Source organism: Oryctolagus cuniculus, chromosome 4 (assembly GCF_051225735.1).
Source record: "Oryctolagus cuniculus isolate XC-2025 breed Fujian yellow rabbit chromosome 4, ASM5122573v1, whole genome shotgun sequence".
Classification (NCBI taxonomy): Eukaryota; Metazoa; Chordata; class Mammalia; order Lagomorpha; family Leporidae; genus Oryctolagus; species Oryctolagus cuniculus.
The window spans coordinates 139,384,610-139,401,034 of NC_142870.1; the positions used below are offsets into that span (position 1 = coordinate 139,384,610).

The window sequence follows — 16,425 nt, forward strand, 5'->3', positions numbered from 1 at the left end:
TATAAGAACCCACAATAAGATGCTATTTCATACTCATGTTAATAGCTGTGATCAAAGCCTTCCAAAATAACAAGTGTTAGTGAGGATATGAAGAAATTGGAACCCTTGTGCATTGGTTGTGTGGGGCTACCACAAAGAGTTAAACATAGAATTACCATATAATCCAGCACTTCTGGGTATACACTCAAAAGAACTGAAAGCAGTGTCATGAACAGGTGTTTTTGTACCCATGTTCATAGCATTCATTAGTCACAGAAACTAAAAGGTGGGTTAATAAAATGTGGTATATAGATAGACAATAGAACATTATTTAGCCTTTAAAGAAAGGCAGTTCTGACATGTGCTGTAACCTGGATGAACCTCGAAGACATGCTAAGCAAAATAAAGTCAGTCATAAAAAGACAAATACTGTAAGATTCACTTATATATGAGGTACCTAGATTAGTTAAGTTTATGGAGACAAAAAAGTAGATGTTGTTTATCTGGGTTAGGTGTAAATGGTATGTTATTGATTGTGGGTAGATTACAGTTTGAGAAGATGAAAATATTCTGGAGGTGGATGATGGTAATGGTTGCAAAACAATGTGAGTGTACTTAATACTGTAGAACTGTATACTTAAAAATGGTAAATTTCATGCTACATTTTCAAAAGCTAATTTGATCTTGTTAACTGCACCCTCCTTGAAGTTCTAATTTCCTTGGTTTTAGAATAAACCGGTGGTTTTTTTTTGTTGTTGTTTTGTTTTTCTGTTTCTCTAGCCATCTTTCCCTTTCTCCTTTATGACTTCTGTAACTTGAACTTAGGGTTCTTTCTTTGATTTTGTTTTTACTTAATTATGTTTGCATGTGTATCCCAGGCTTTCACTACTACTAGCTGTATGATTTTAGGCAGGTTTTGTAATCTCTATGAGTGTAGTCTTCTCAAATACAACTTAAAATTTAATATCACTATCTTGTTGCTTGTGTGCATTAAATGAAATAACATGGACAATGTGTTTTGGCTTGTTTACTAGGTGAAATATAATGATAACTTGACCTATATCTCTAGGTTAGATATTTCTTGAGGTCCAGAACTAATTGCTGTCTTTTGGACTTCCCACTTAGTTGCTTTTTTGAGGCTTTAACTCGGTATTTCTAAAACTGGTTTTGTTTTTTCTCTCCAGTTCTGTGTTCCCCCTGTGACAGCTGCTTTGGTGAATGGCCTCACAATATACCTTGAATAGAAGTCTAGGTTTACTTACTAAGTCTCCCCCAGGGAACTGCTTCTATGACCTTCCCAATAGTAGCTTCTGGTGTGTTGACTGCCACAATATAGGTGCTCAGTAAATGTTTGTTGGCTTGGAGAATGACTGTATGGTTCCTTATCTTATGTAGTGAAACACAGACTTTCTACTAAATTCTTACATTCTATTCTATAATGATTTAAACCAAGTCATAGAGCTCCGGTTGAATTTACTCAGGATTCTAGGGTGCAAGTCTTCTGCTTGTAATATATACCCTCTTTTTTTTTTCTCTTGATTGGTACTAAAAACAAAGTATATGTCTTTTTTCTTAACATTAAAAAGCTTTTTTATTATGGAAAATTCCCAACAACAAAAGAAGAGAAAAAGAACATATATTAATTCTCCATGTACTCATCACCCAGTAAGATCAATTCATGACCCTCTTTCTCAACAAAGATTACTTTGAAGCAAATTCCAGGCATCATTTCATACATGAATATATTTATCTCTAAAGGGTAAAGATTTTTAAAGCATAATTACAGTACTATTTTCACACCTAAAACTGATAATTCCTTAGGAATACCAAATATCTGTTCTGCTTACTTTTTCCCATGTCATAGTATTTATTTGGAATCTGAATCCTGTTTGGATCATGAATTGCACTTGGTTGATATGTTTCTTAAGCCTTAGTTACAGATTTGTTCTCCTCTCTTTTTCTCTGTTGAAATTTATTTGCTAAAGAAACTGTTCTGGAGATTTTTCAAAAGTCAAGGTCCACACTGTTCAATAGGAATATATGTAAACCACATATGTACTTTAAATTTGTCTAGCAGGCACATTAAAAAAAGTAAAAAGGAAATAGGTGAAATTAATTTTAATAGTATATTTTATTTACCTCAGGATATCCAAATATTTCAGCATGTAATTAATGTAAAATTATTAATAGGATACTGTGCTTTTTGATTCTAAGTATTAGAAATTCAATATATATTTTATGCTTACAGCACATTTCAATTTGGATGAACAGTCTTTCAGCTGCTGCATGTGGCTAGTAGGTATCATGTTGAACAGGGAAGGTCTAGATTTTGCAGATTGGATTCTTCATGGTGTCATCAGTATGCTTTTTTCCCCCATGTAAATCAGTAGCATATATTTTAGGTATTTTTGTCATTTTTTTAAGTGGAATAATACTGGGAATGTCAACAATGAAACCAAACATATTTGGTAAGTTTAACCTCAAAGAAATTTTTGCAAGTACAATTGTGCATCCTTTTAAGGATTAAAAAGTTTTTATTGTATTTTAGTGCCACTCCAGAAGAATATAATACAGTTGTACAGAAGCCAAGACAAATTCTATGTCAGTTCATTGACAGAATACTTACAGATGTAAATGTTGGTAAGAAACCAATTATTTCTTATGTAAACTTTGTAAATTGGATTGTTTTCTTTGCCATGTATACAACATTATACTTGTATTTTTCTTAATGTACTTTTAGGTGCAGAGTTATTATGTATGATTGTATTTTCAAGCAAGTTGTTATTCCAAGTTGTTATTGCTTGTTGCCTCTTACATAATATGATTCAGGTGCTTAAAATAATTCTGTTTTCCTACTATCTAGATTTTCTTTGCTTGTTTTGGGCTATTCTTTGGTAGCAGATATTACACAAAAAAAGCGTTTGACCAACTCTAAACATACGGACCCTCTTCTAGCTAGTTGTAGAGATGCAGCAAATACCACAAATTTCTATGAATAACAGTTGATGCCTTAGTCTGTAGGAAGTAGTAGGTTCTGTGAGTCGCTGAATCAACGACTGCCTGTTTGTGGCTATATAAAAATATTGCTGGGGCTGGCATTGTGTAGTGGGTGAAGCTGCCGCCTGCAACTCTGGCATCCCATTTGGGTGCTGGTTCATGACCTGGCTGCTCCATTTCTGATCTGGCTCCCTCCTGATGGCCTACGAAAAGCACTGGAAGATAGCCCAAGTGCTTTGGGCCCCTGCTACCCATGTGGGGGACCTAGAAGAAACTTCTGGCTCCTGGCTTCTACCTGGCTCAGCCCTGACCATTGTGGGCATTTGGGGAGTGAACCAGTGGATGGACAATCTCTTTCTCTCTGTCTCTCCCTCTCTCTCTATAACTCTGACTTTCAAATAAATAAATAATCTGTAAAAAAAATTTGCCAACTTGGCAAGTTAGTGTCATGTTATATCTATTGAAGTTACCTAGAAGGGATAATACAGAATGGCATTTGGCTTAGGATTTTAACTTTTTAAAAAGATTTATTGATTTGAAAGGCAGAGTGACACAGATAGAGACTGGACTATCTTCCATCTACTGGTTTACTCCCCAAATGCCCTCAACAGCTGGTAATGGCCCAGGCTGAAGCCAGGAGCTTGGAACTCTTTCCTAGTCTCCCGTGTGGGAGGCAGGAACCATTATCCACTGCCTCCAAGGAATATTACCAGGGAACTGGATTGTAAGCTGAGTAGCCAGGACTTAATCAGGCACTCTGAAATTGGATATAGGCATCCCAAGCATTGGCTTAACCTGCTGCTCCAAGATTTATCATTTTGATTACAGATTTGACACAGATTTTATGACTTATGACAGCCATTTAGCCTTTCTTCTTTGAATCAGTAGAATTTTGGGTTGCTGGGACAGGGTTATGCTAGAGTTGATGAAGCCTGTGTCCCATATGGGAGTACCTGGGTTCTCTATCTGGCTCCAGCTCCTGACTCCAGCTTCCTGCTAATGCACATCTTGGGTGGCAGCAGTGGTGGCTCGAGTGATTTGTTTCCTGCCACCCACATGGGAGACCTGGATTGAATTCCCAGCTCCTGGCTTCCGCCTGGGCCGAGTCCCAGCCACTGCAGGCATGTGAGAAATGAACCAGCAGATGGGAGTTCTCTTTCTCTGTGTCTCTCTCTCTCTGCTTTTCAAATAAATAAAACAAATGTTTAAAGCTGAAATTGAGGGTTGCTGAAAACTTACAGAGGACTACTGAACTTACAAATACTTGCAAGAAGTATTTTCGTACGGTGCCCTTTGTGTTTAGACTACTTGCCCTTCCTTACCCTCTCGGTTGGACCAATTCATCATAGAGGAATCAGTTCCTTCACAGTATCTTCTTTATCCTTATTCTGGATTACTGCAGTTGCCATGTTTAAAAGTTACTAGTTAATTGTTTCACTGCCTCACCAGATTGAGATTTTTTTTTTTAAATATTTACTTATTTATTTATTTGAAAGAGTTACACAGAGAAAGAAGGAGAGGCAGAGAGAGAGAGGTCTTCCATCCGCTGGTTCACTCCCCAGATGGCCACAACTGCCAAAGCTGTACCAATCTGAAGCCAGGAGCCAGGAGCTTCTTGTGGGCCTCCCACATGGGTATAGGAGCCCAAGGATCTGGGCCATCTTCCACTGCTTTCTCAGGCCATAGCAGAGAGCTGGATAGGAAGTGGAGCATCCGGGTCTTGAACCGGTGCCCATATGAGATGCTGGCGCTGCAGGCGGTGGCTTAACCCACTATGCCACAGTGCTGGCCCCCAGATTGTGATTTTTTTAAAAAAAATCTTCAGATTTTATAATACGGTGCCTGACATGATTATTAAACATTTAAAATTAGATAACAGTGTAGTGTTTAACCTCATCAATTTTGTGTAAGTACTGTGCTAGACATAATTCTAGTCACCAAGGTCATTCTTAACAAAAGGACTGCTGTTAATTTGTTATGACTCTAAAATGAGTATTTTGTTGTTTTAGTTGCTGTGGAACTTATAAAGAAAACTGACTCTCAGCCAACCTCTGTGATGTTACTTGATTTTATCCAGCATATCATGAAATCTTCCCCACTTATGTTTGTAAATGTGAATGGAAGCCATGGACAAAATGAAGCCAAAGGCAACTGTATTGGTAAGTACTGCTATTCATACATTTATCTGCAATCTATTGCTGACGTTGTGTTGCAGGTGGCAGCTTAACCTGCTACGCCACAACTCTGGCCCCCGTTGTAGTGGTTATTAAACTGTATTGTAGGGGCTGGCGCTGTGGTGTAGCAGGTAAAGCTGCCACCTGCAGTGCCGGCATCCCATCTGGGCATGGGTTCGAGACCCAGCTGCTCCACTTCCAATCCAGCTCTTTGCTATGGCCTGGGAAAGCAGTGGAAGATGGCCCAAGTCCTTGGGCCCCTGAACCCGTGTGGGAGACTGGAAGAAACTTCTGGCTCCTGGCTTCGAATCGGTGCAGCTTCGGCCGTTGCGGCCATCTGGGGAGTGAATCAGCAAATGGAAGACCTCTCTCTCTCTCTGCCTCTCCCTCTCTCTCTGTGTAGCTGTGACTTTCAAGTAAAATAAATAAATCTTTATTAAAAAAATAAGTTGTATTGTAGTCACCTGTTTATATTGTATTCTTGACTACAGTTTTTTTGTTTTTTATTTTTTGGTTTCTTTTAGATTTATTTATTTGAAAGGCAGAGTAACAGAGAGGGAGAGATAGAGATCTTCCATCCACGGGTTCATTCCCCAAATGCCTGCAACGGGACAAAGCCAGGAGCCAAGAACTCTATCAGGATCTCCCATGTCAATGGCAGGAACCCAAGTGCCCAGGCCATCATCCCTGCCTCCCAGGCTCCTCAGCAAGAAGCTGGATCAGAAGCACAGAGTAGCCAGGACTTGAATCAGGCACTCTGACATGGGATGCAGGCATCCCAAGCAATGGTCCAACTTGCTGTGCCACAACGCCCACCCAATGGCTACAGGCATTTTTCAATTACAAGTCATAAGCCACTAATGAATTGTGAGGTTACTTTATGGCATCATCAGCATTTAAAGTAAGAAGAAATAGACTAGAAAATATCATGGTATATTGTGTGTAATATGAATTAGTACTCTCTTATGAAACTTTTAAAAATATTTTATTTATCTGAAAGGTAGAAAGAGAGAGGGGGAGAGAGAGGGAGGGAGGTAGAGAGAGAAAGACCTTCCATCCATCTTCTGGTTCACTCCCCAGATGCCTGTAATAGCCAGGCCTGGGCCAGGCCAAAGCCTGGCTGCTAGGAACTGAGTCCTAGTCTGCCAAATGAATGACAAGACTCCAGCTACTTAAACCAGTGCCTGTTGCCTCCCAGGGTGCACAGTAGTAGGAAGCTGGAATAAACAGCAGACCAGGACCCTAACCCAGGCATTCCAACTGGGGGTGTGGGCATCTAGGGTGCCATCCTAACTGCTGTGCTGAATGCCCAGCCCTATTTTGTGAAACTTTTGTTTCATATTTTTGAATAAAATAAATATGCCTATGTAGACTGGGTTGTGATATAATATAGACTTCTGAATCATAGTCAAAGAGTTTAAGAGGCCATATGTAGAATTTTTAGGGAAAGAATTAGTTATTTAGGCTTATTTACCTGGGATAGAGCATCACTCAATAAATTTTTGTCACAGGAGTGATAATTGCTGCCATTTACTGAACATCTATTATACTTTGAAAGCTATGCTAATTGTTTACATATTTTATATTTATTCTCATGTTAACCCATAACATAGATATCATAGGTGAAGTTTCAGAGGTTCAGAGAATTGTAAAGTTCCTAAAACTAATAAGAGGGAGGCTAGGACCTTGTCTAACTCGAGAGCTGGTATTCTAAAGTAGAATGGTTGCATTGTGTAAGAAGTGTTTTAGTCTATTTTATTAGTGAAGTTTATACCTTCAAAATCAATCATCAAGCATTTTGCAAATTAATTAGCGCTTCTAACGTACTTGTTTATTTAATACCTTTTTTGTTTATTATTTTCAAAGAATTCAGTAATTGGATCATAACAAGACTTCTGAGGATTGCAGCAACTCCATCCTGTCACATGTTGCACAAGAAAATCTGTGAAGTCATCTGCTCATTATTATTTCTTTTTAAAAGCAAGAGTCCTGCTATTTTTGGAGTGCTTACAAAGGAATTATTGGATCTTTTTGAAGATTTGATTTGCCTCCACAGAAAACACGCGACGGGACATGTTGTGGAATGGCCAGTGGTTGTTAGCCACTTTTTAAGTCAATTAGATGAACACATGGGTTATTTACAACCAGCTCCTTTGCAGTTCATGAGCATGCAAAATCTAGAATTTATTGAGGCCACTTTATTAATGGTTCTTATTCGTATTGTCGCAATTGTGTTTTTTAGAAGGCAAGAGCTCTTACTTTGGCATATAGGTTGTGTTCTGCTAGAGTGTGGTAGTCCAAAAATTAAATCTTTAGCAATCACCCTTTTAACTGAACTCTTTGAGCTTGGAGGACTACCAGCACAACCAGCCAGCACTTTTTTTAGCTCCTTTTTGGAGTTATTAAAACATCTTGTAGAAATGGATGCTGACCAATTAAAACTCTATGAAAAGCCACTGTCAAAGCTGATAAAGACATTGTTCCCCTTTGATGCAGAAGCCTACAGAAATATTGAACCTGTCTATTTAAATATGCTGCTGGAAAAACTCTGTGTCATGTTTGAAGATGGTGTGCTTATGCGGCTTAAGTCTGATTTGCTAAAAGCAGCTTTGTGCCATTTACTGCAGTATTTCCTTAAATTTGTGCCAGCTGGATATGAAACTGCTTTACAAGTCAGAAAGGTCTATGTAAGAAATATTTGTAGAGCTCTTGTGGATGTGCTTGGAGTTCAGGTAGATGCAGGGGTAAGTCATATTCAGTGTGTTGCTTCTTAAGTTTGTGTTTTGTTCATCATTTAAGTATGTACAAATGTACAAGATAGGATAAAGGGAAAATAGAATATCTTTAATAATGCATACTCAAGACATAATGATTTTTATATTCTAATCTGACTCCTTATTATGGATTTTTACTTTGATTTCAGAAGAATTTATTCACGAAGTTGGTATTCAACTGCCTAGGGGTAGAATGCTTTAAAGTAGAATTTGTAAAGTTTGAACATGGTTTTTGCATTTTTTTTCCCATCGAAAGGGAGTCTGTTATTAACTTACATCCAGGAACTTTGATTATTTTATCTTGGACAAATTATTATCAATCACTCTTAGAAAATCTGTGATTAATCAGTTATGCCCTCTTTCCTATTTGGATTCTGGGAGACAGGCAAAACAATAAAGTAGTCAGATTTTATTAACTTGATTAAACAGTTTATCTGTAAACCTTGCTGGATTAACAAAACAATAATTCTCTTACAGAATTTTTTTTTTTTAGCATTTTGATAGAGGGGGAAAATAGGTTACAGAGAGGATTTGCCTTAAGCTTTCTGAGACTATATATGGAGCCATAATTGATATATGAACTGTGAAATAATATAGGCTAATTTTCTGTTTGTTTTGCATTATGAGACTCTGAAAATAGTTTACTAGAAAACAGATGACTGACAATATATTATTTGCTGTCTGTGAATAATATAAACATTTTCTAATAGATTATTTTTGTTTTCTCAGTACTTGTTGGGACCACTGTATGCAGCCTTGAAGATGGAAACTATGGAAATCCTTGAGGAGATTCCATGTCAAACCCCACAGGAAAGCCTCAGCAGCGATAGTGATGGAATATCACCCAAAAGGCGTCGACTCAGCTCATCTCTAAACTCTTCCAAAAGAACATCCAAAGTGGCTGAGGAGTATGAACTTCATTCAGTTTGTGTTTAGTTGTTTAATAAAACTTTGTTTTCTTCCAAAACTTAACATTAGTTAAGTGCTTTGATTTAAATACACCACTTGTAGTCTCTTCTAGTATAAAATTCTTAATGGCTACATAAAGTTGCTTTGCATATTTTTAAATGCCTAACTTTTTACCATGTGAAAAATCTGTGAGATTATTCATCTGTCATCAATTTTTGTGTTAACAAGTAAACTATCTTTTGTATTGTAGTCAAAGAACTGCCATATTTCAGTTAGCCCTGAACATTGTTTTTATTGTTGTTTTAAATCTATCCTCATATAAATTTCAATAGTTGATATTACATGGTATATTTTGTTTTAAATATTTTTTGTCTTTGAACTAAATTTATATTGATCATTAATTTCTACTATGATTATAATTAATTATAGAATTAAACATGTGGATATGAACAAAAAGAGCATTTTGTGGAGTGCACTGAAACAGAAAGCTGAATTCCTTCAGATTTCCCTCGAATATAATAATCTAAAGAATCCTGTTATTGAGACTTTAGAAGGAATCACTGTTGTCTTACAACTGACAGCTCTGTGTACTGTTCACTGTTCTCAGCAAAACATGGACTGGTAAAACAACTTCTTGTATTTTCTGGGTGGGTTTCCTATATGAATTTGGATTTACTGTTTTATGAGATGTCATTTTTCATTTGATTTGTATAACCTCAGAACACAAACTTTTCAATGAGTAGATAAGAAATTTATTTTCTGTTGAGCGCTTTTTTTTCTTTTTTCAAAGATTTATTTGAAAGTCAGAGTTACACAGAGAGAGACATACAGGCAGAGAGAGAGGTCTTCCATCCACTGGTTCACTCCCCAATTGGCCACAACAACCAGAGCTGCTCCGATCTGAAGCCGGGAGCCAGGAGCTTCTTCTGGGTCTCCCACGTGGGTGCAGGGGCCCAAGGACTTGGGCCATCTTCCACTGCTTTCCCAGGCCACAGCAGAGAGCTGGATCGGAAGAGGAGCAGCCGAGACTAAAACCAGTGCCCATATAGGATGCCGGTGCTTCAGGCAAGGGCATTAACCCGCTGCACCACATCGCCGGACCTATAAACAAATTTTTTTTTAAAAAAAGCTTATTTTGATATAAAAATATTTGAAATCCATCATAGCTTTAATATACTTTTTCCATGAACTTTTGAAGATGTCTCATACATATCTTATTTAACGTTTATGACAGTCCTGTGAGGGAACTACTTTTATGCCCATTTTACAAATAAGAAATTGAGACATGTTGAGGCCCTTTTTGTCTGAAACTTCAACTTTTCTGAGGACATGTAACTAGAAAATAGCAAGAGCCAGTGTTCTTTTGATTCTTTCATTTCTACCTTTGATAGTAACAATTTAGAATGCACTAGAAGTATATTTCAGTTCAGAATCCTTAATATTTAGTTTTATGTTTCTATCAGAAGAGACAAAGTAGGAAGTCTGACGATTTAGTTGTATTTGTCCTGCAATGTTTTAGACATAAGCATTCCTTATTTTTTATCATCATCTGACTCACTTTTTTCCTAATCTGTACAAAGTTATAAAAGATACTGTAGGGAGGGGCCGGCGCCGTGGCGCAGTAGGTTAATCTTCCGCCTGTGTGGCGCCGGCATCCCAAATGGGAGCTGGAAGAAGCTCCTGGCTCCTGGCTTCCGATTGGCACAGCTCCGGTTGTTGCGGCCATCTGGGGAGTGACCCAGCAGAAGGAAGACTCTCTCTCCCTTTCTCTCTCTCTACCTTTCACTGTCTATAACTCTACCTCTCACATAAATAAATAAAATCTTTAAAAAAAAAAGATATTGTAGGGTAACAATTTTAGTTCAGATTATATTAATTTAGAATTTGAAATAATTTAAAGGAATGGATGATTAGGCCGATGTGTGCCCTTGCTTGCCTTGTTATTACGAAAGGGTTTATTGGTGCTGGCATTACAGCAAAGTAGGTAAAGCAACCTCCTGTGACTCTGGCATCCTGGCTGCCTCACTTCTGATCCAGCTCCCTGCTATTGGCCTGCGAAAGCCATGAAAGATGGTGCAAGTGTTTGGACCCCTGCCACTCACGCAGATCAGAAAGAAGCTCCTGGTCCTGGCTTTGGCCTGGCCCAACCCTGATCATTGTGGCCATCTGGGGAGTGAACCAGTGGATGAGAAATCTTTCTCCCTCTCCCTGTCTCTCCCTCTCTCTCTCTAATACTGACTTTCAAATAAATAAATAAATCTTTAAAAAAGGAGGGAGTTAATAAACAGAACTGTTATTTTAAGCCTGGTGACACATGTTACTATTCTAAATTAATTTTATTTATTTTTTAAAGATTTATTTATTTGAGAGGTAGAGTTACAGACAGTGGTAGGGAGACACAGAGAGAAAGGTCTCCTATCCACTGGTTCACTCCCCAAATGGCCACAAAGGCCAGAGCTGAGCCAATCAGGAGCCAGGAGCTTCTTCTGGGTCTCCCACACGTGGGCCATCATTCAGTGCTTTCCAAGGCCATAGCAGAGCTGGGTCAGAAGAGGAGAAGCTGGGACTAGAATTGGCATCCCATATGCTGGCGCCACAGGTGGAAGATTAACTTGTGCCACAGCACCTCTAGATTAATTTTAATTCCCAGTCCTAAGAATGATTAAAACCAACATAAAGAGATTAAAATAACAACATATTAATTGAATTGCATATTTACTTTAAATTGATTTAAGTTATACAATTTCTTTTGGCTTTATTAGAGTATCAGGTTTGACTATAACAAAATTTATCTTAATTCTAATATTGCAGCCAGAATTTCACAGACTGTCAACACAAATGTAAGAAGAAACCTTCTGTAGTGATAACTTGGATGTCTTTGGATTTTTTCACAAAAGTGCTTAAGAGCTGTAGGAGTTTATTAGAATCTGTTCAGAAACCTGACCTAGAGGCAGTCATTGATAACGTGGTGAAAATTTATGATGCTTTGGTTTATATGCAAGGTGAGTACAAATAAATAGTAGATCAAAATAGCTTTCAAAGATGATCAGTATGGAAATAGTCATTCTTTTTTGCCTGACACCTAAATGCACAAGTATTTGGAATACTTAGCTGTTTTTTCTCTTGTCAGTATATCCTTATTTATTATTCTTCATCAATTAAAATTATTTATAACTTTTAAGTTTTCTGATTTGAGAATCTGTTGATGCAGTGATCCTTTTGAAAAAACATTTTAATATAGTGACATCTAATGTCTTTGAATTCACAGACTTCAGAACATTCATGGATTTCTATATTAAGAATCCCTTTTTCCTGCTTGTACATTATAATTCCATTTGATATTTCAAATGTCTGTTTTTACTTAAAAAGGAGACAGGGTTTAAATGAAAGATATAACGTACAGCACCTGTTGTGTGTTCCAGTAGTAAAAAGTCCATTTGAAGATCATATCCTGGAAGATTTGTGTGGAATGCTTTCACTTCCGTGGATTTATCCTCATTCTGATGATGGCTCTTTGAAGTTGACCACATTTGCCACTAATCTTCTAGCATTAAGTGAGAGGATTTCAGATAGCTACTGTAAGTAGTCACAAAATTTTGTCTAATGTGTGTGATTTATTTTAACTTTATTTAGCATTTCTAATACTTATAATTTATATTTTTCAATAATTAAAAGGGATAGTACTTTTTTTTTTCAAAGATTTATTTATTTATTTGAAAGTCAGAGTTACACAGAGAGAGACGTACAGGCAGAGAGAGAGAGAGAGAGAGAGAGAGGTCTTCCATTTACTGGTTCACTCCCCAATTGGCCACAATGGCTGGAGCTGTGCTGATCTGAAGCCAGAAGCCAGAAGCCTCTTCTCGGTCTCCCACACAGGTACCGGGGCCCAAGGAATTGGGCCATCCTCTACTTCTTTCCCAGGCCATAGCAGAGAGCTGGATTGGAAGTGGAGCAGCCAGGACACGAACTGGTGTCCATATGGGATGCTGGCACTGCAGGTGGTGGCTTTACCCACTGTGCCACAGCACCGGCTCCAAGATGGTACATTTTTAATAATTCAAAAAAGAATTATATGTGTAAAAAGTAAAAAATGAAAGTCTACCCCAAGATATCCCATTTCCTTTCTTTCTATAAAAGTTTGAAATATATTTTTACATATCTTTATCTTTACTTAATAAAATTATGAAATATTTGACAAATAAAAAAAAAAGGAAAGCAATACACCAAATACTTTTAACAACTTCCCAGTTTAAGAAATAAAATGTTGGGGCCAGTACTGTGGCGTAGTAGGCTAAGCCTCCACCTGTGCTGCCAGCATCCCACGTGGGCACTGGTTCTTTCCTGGCTACTCCTCTTCTTCCCATCCAGGTCTCTGCTATGGGCTGGGAAACCGGGCCCCTTTCCTTGTGGGAGACCCTGAAGAAACTCCTGGCTCCTGGCTGCAGATCGGCTCAGCTTCAGCCATTGTGGCCATTTGGGGAATGAACTGTGGATGGAAGACATAACCTTTCTCTCTGACTCTTCCTCTCTCTGTGGCTCTACCTCTTAAATAAATAAATAAAATCTTAAAAAGAAAGAAAGAAAGAAAGAAAGAGAGAGAGAGGGAGGGAGGGAGGGAGGAAGGAAGGAAGGAAGGAAGAAATGAATTGTTAAGGATGTAGTGGGTATTTGACCTACTGGTTGTCAGCAGTTAAGACTTAGATGCCTGGGCCCCATATTCAACTACCTCAGTGTGGTAACTGGCTCCAGCCCTAGACTTCAGCTTCCTGTTATTGCAGACCCTGCAGGATAACAGTGATGGCTGCCTTCCACCCATGGAGGACACTGAGATTCTGCTTCTGGCTTTGGCCCAGCCCAGTCTCGGCCATTTCTGGCATTCAGAGAGTGAGCCAGTGAATGAGAGTTCCCTATTTGTCTCTCTCTGTGTCTCTTAAAAATTCTTTGTTTTTATTTTTAAAAAGTAAAATAAAATGTTGGAGATATAGTGGAACCCCTTTGTTCCTCCGATAATTTCCCTTCATTCTCCGCAGAGATAACTACTGTTCTGAATTTGGTATTTATTATTCTCATGAATATTTGATTACTTTTACTATATATGTTTATCTCTAAATAATACACAGAATTATACTTCCTTTATAACTTCCATTTTGTTGGTCAATATTATCTTCATGAGAGTTACCCATAGTGATACATGTAACTCTGCTATTTTATTTAAACTTCTCAATAGTATTCAAGTGTGTGGAGAAACACTATTTATCTAGCCACCTATTGGCAGGCCATCAGATTGTTTCCAGTTTTTTTATAAATGCAAGCAAAATTTCCAAGGATATTTTAATAAGTGACCATGTGGTTATTCCAAAGCCTTGCTATTTGAAAAGTGTGGTCCCCAGAGCAGTAAGTGGTGATGTCACCATTTGGGAACTTGTTAAAGTAGAGAATCTTGTGCTCCCCCGAGACCTTCAGAATCAGAAACTGTTTTAACAAGACCTCAGGTGATTCATATGCATATTAAAGCTTGAGAAGCAGTATTTTTTTTTTAAATTAATTAATTTATTTATTTGAAAGTCAGAGTTAGAGAAAGGGAGAGACAGATTTTCCATATACTGGTTCACTTCCCAGATGGCCACAATGGCCAGGGCTGGGCCACCCTGAAGCCAGGAGCCAGGAAATTCATCCAGGTCTCCCACATGGGTGGCAGTAGCCCAAACACTTGAGCCATCCTCCTGTGCTTTTCCCAGGCCATTAGCAGGGAGCTTGATTGGAAATGAAGCAGTCAAGGACATGAACCAGCACCCATATGAGCTGCCAGCCTTGTAGACAGCAGCTTTACCTGCTGTGCCACAACGTGGCTCCCTAAGAAGTAGTATTTCAGACTAAGAATTGTTGGATTGTAGAGTTTGCTTATCCTCAGCTCTGTTCTACTGTATTCTCCAGTGATGTGCCTGCCAATTTATATTTCTGTTAATAGAATATGAGAGTACCTGTTGTTCCACATCCTCTCTGATACATAACCTTGTTAGGCTTTGAAATTTTTTGTTACATAGAAAAAAGAAAAAAAGAAGTCATAGTGATAACGATCTTAATTTTTATTTTTCTATCTGATGTATGTGATTTTCAATTTTTATTTCTCTGATTACTTAATAAGGCTGTGCACAGACCTTTTTCACTGTACCTGTTTTATTTTCTGAAAAGGGGCTTTTGATGAGATATTATATGTATTTTAAGTGTTACTTGACGTTACAGCACATATGTGTGTGTTTAATGGATTTAATCTTTTTCAGCACCACAGGCGCAGTCACGATGTGTGTTTCTTCTAACTCTGTTTCCAAGAAGAATATTCCTTGAATGGAGAACAGCAGTTCACAACTGGGCCCTGCAGAGCTGCCATGAAGTAATTCGGGCTAGTTGTATTAGTGGATTTTTTATCTTATTACAGCAGCAGAATTCTTGCAACAGAGTTCCCAAGATCCTTATGTATGTATTAAGATTTTAATTTGAATATGTCACTAGATGAGAAAGGTCATAATTCTCTGGCTGTACCTAGGACGTTAATGTTTATTGCTGAATATGTAGAGCAATTGTTGCTTTTGTTTTAGGATTAAACATGTTTTCCTGATAAGCTTTGTCTTACCAGAATTTTGTCCCAAGTTAAGACCATTTAACCCAAAAAATTAAGCAAGAGGTTTGCTTTTTTTTCTTTCTTTTTCTCCAGAGATAAAGTCAAAGATGATTCTGACATTGTCAAGAGAGAATTTGCCTCTGTACTTGGTCAGCTTGTCTGTAGCCTTCATGGCATGTTTCATTTGACAAGTTCTTTAACAGAACCGTTCTCTGAACATGGACATATGGATCTGTTCTGTAAGAACCTGAAAGCCACTTCCCCACACGAATGTTCATCTTCTCAACTAAAAGCTTCTGTTTGCAAGCCATTCCTTTTCCTACTGAAAAAAAAAATACCTAGCCCAGTAAAACTTGGTGAGTCGTTATGATTTACTTAATATTTTAAAACCTATTTGAAAAACTGTTTTTCAAATCAGTGCTAGAACTAGCCTAAGGCCTTAAAAGATAACAAGTGACATTGTTGATAGATTCAATGCTTAGTAGTGATTATTTATAAATGGATGAATGGTATTAGAATGTGTCACAGAGTCAGTAAAAGAAGTGATTTTTAGATTTTTTTAAAAGATTTATTTATTTATTTGAAAGAGTTACAGAGAGAAAAGGAGAGATGGAAATCTATCCACTGGTTCACTTCCCAGAAGGCTGCAACAGCTAAGGCTGGGCCAGGCAGAAGCCAGGAGCTTAATCTGTGTCTCCCATGTGGGTGGCAGGGGCCCAAGCACTTGGGCCATCTTCTGTTGCTTTTCCCAGGCTATTAGCAGGAAGCTGAGGTGAAGCAGTTGGGACTGGAACCCGTGCCCGTATGGGATGCTGGTGTTGCAGCTGTTGGCTTTACCCACTGAGCCACAACACTAGATTTTTGTGATTTAACAGGCGGACAGAGTATACCTGATGGTTGGTTTAATATCATGAGGTTCAATATTCGGTATTTTCTTTGATGATACCGGAGACCTTCTTAATGTGTCTCCAGT

At 38.1% G+C, this 16,425-nt stretch overlaps 1 protein-coding gene across 9 annotated transcripts in view; it reads left to right on the forward strand.

Moving 5' to 3' along the window:
* ATR (ATR checkpoint kinase) overlaps positions 1-16,425 on the forward strand; it is a 130,819-nt gene that overhangs the window by 14,687 nt on the left and 99,707 nt on the right. For 4 of the 9 annotated variants that reach the window (XR_007924529.3, XR_016232748.1, XM_051859026.3 and 1 more), the window contains exons 2-10: positions 2,528-2,619; positions 4,986-5,135; positions 7,017-7,894; positions 8,654-8,832; positions 9,263-9,454; positions 11,645-11,835; positions 12,256-12,411; positions 15,115-15,307; positions 15,546-15,808. Coding sequence is in view for 7 of the 9 variants with exons in the window: in XM_051859026.3 (XP_051714986.3) it covers positions 2,528-2,619; positions 4,986-5,135; positions 7,017-7,894; positions 8,654-8,832; positions 9,263-9,454; positions 11,645-11,835; positions 12,256-12,411; positions 15,115-15,307; positions 15,546-15,808 (2,294 nt within the window). In the remaining 2 variants the exon portion in view is untranslated. Of the gene's footprint in view, positions 1-2,527; positions 2,620-4,985; positions 5,136-7,016; positions 7,895-8,653; positions 8,833-9,262; positions 9,481-11,644; positions 11,836-12,255; positions 12,412-15,114; positions 15,308-15,545; positions 15,809-16,425 lie in introns of all 9 variants that reach the window. The other 5 variants (XM_089331101.1, XM_008266276.5, XM_089331100.1 and 2 more) reach the window with 5 other exon arrangements.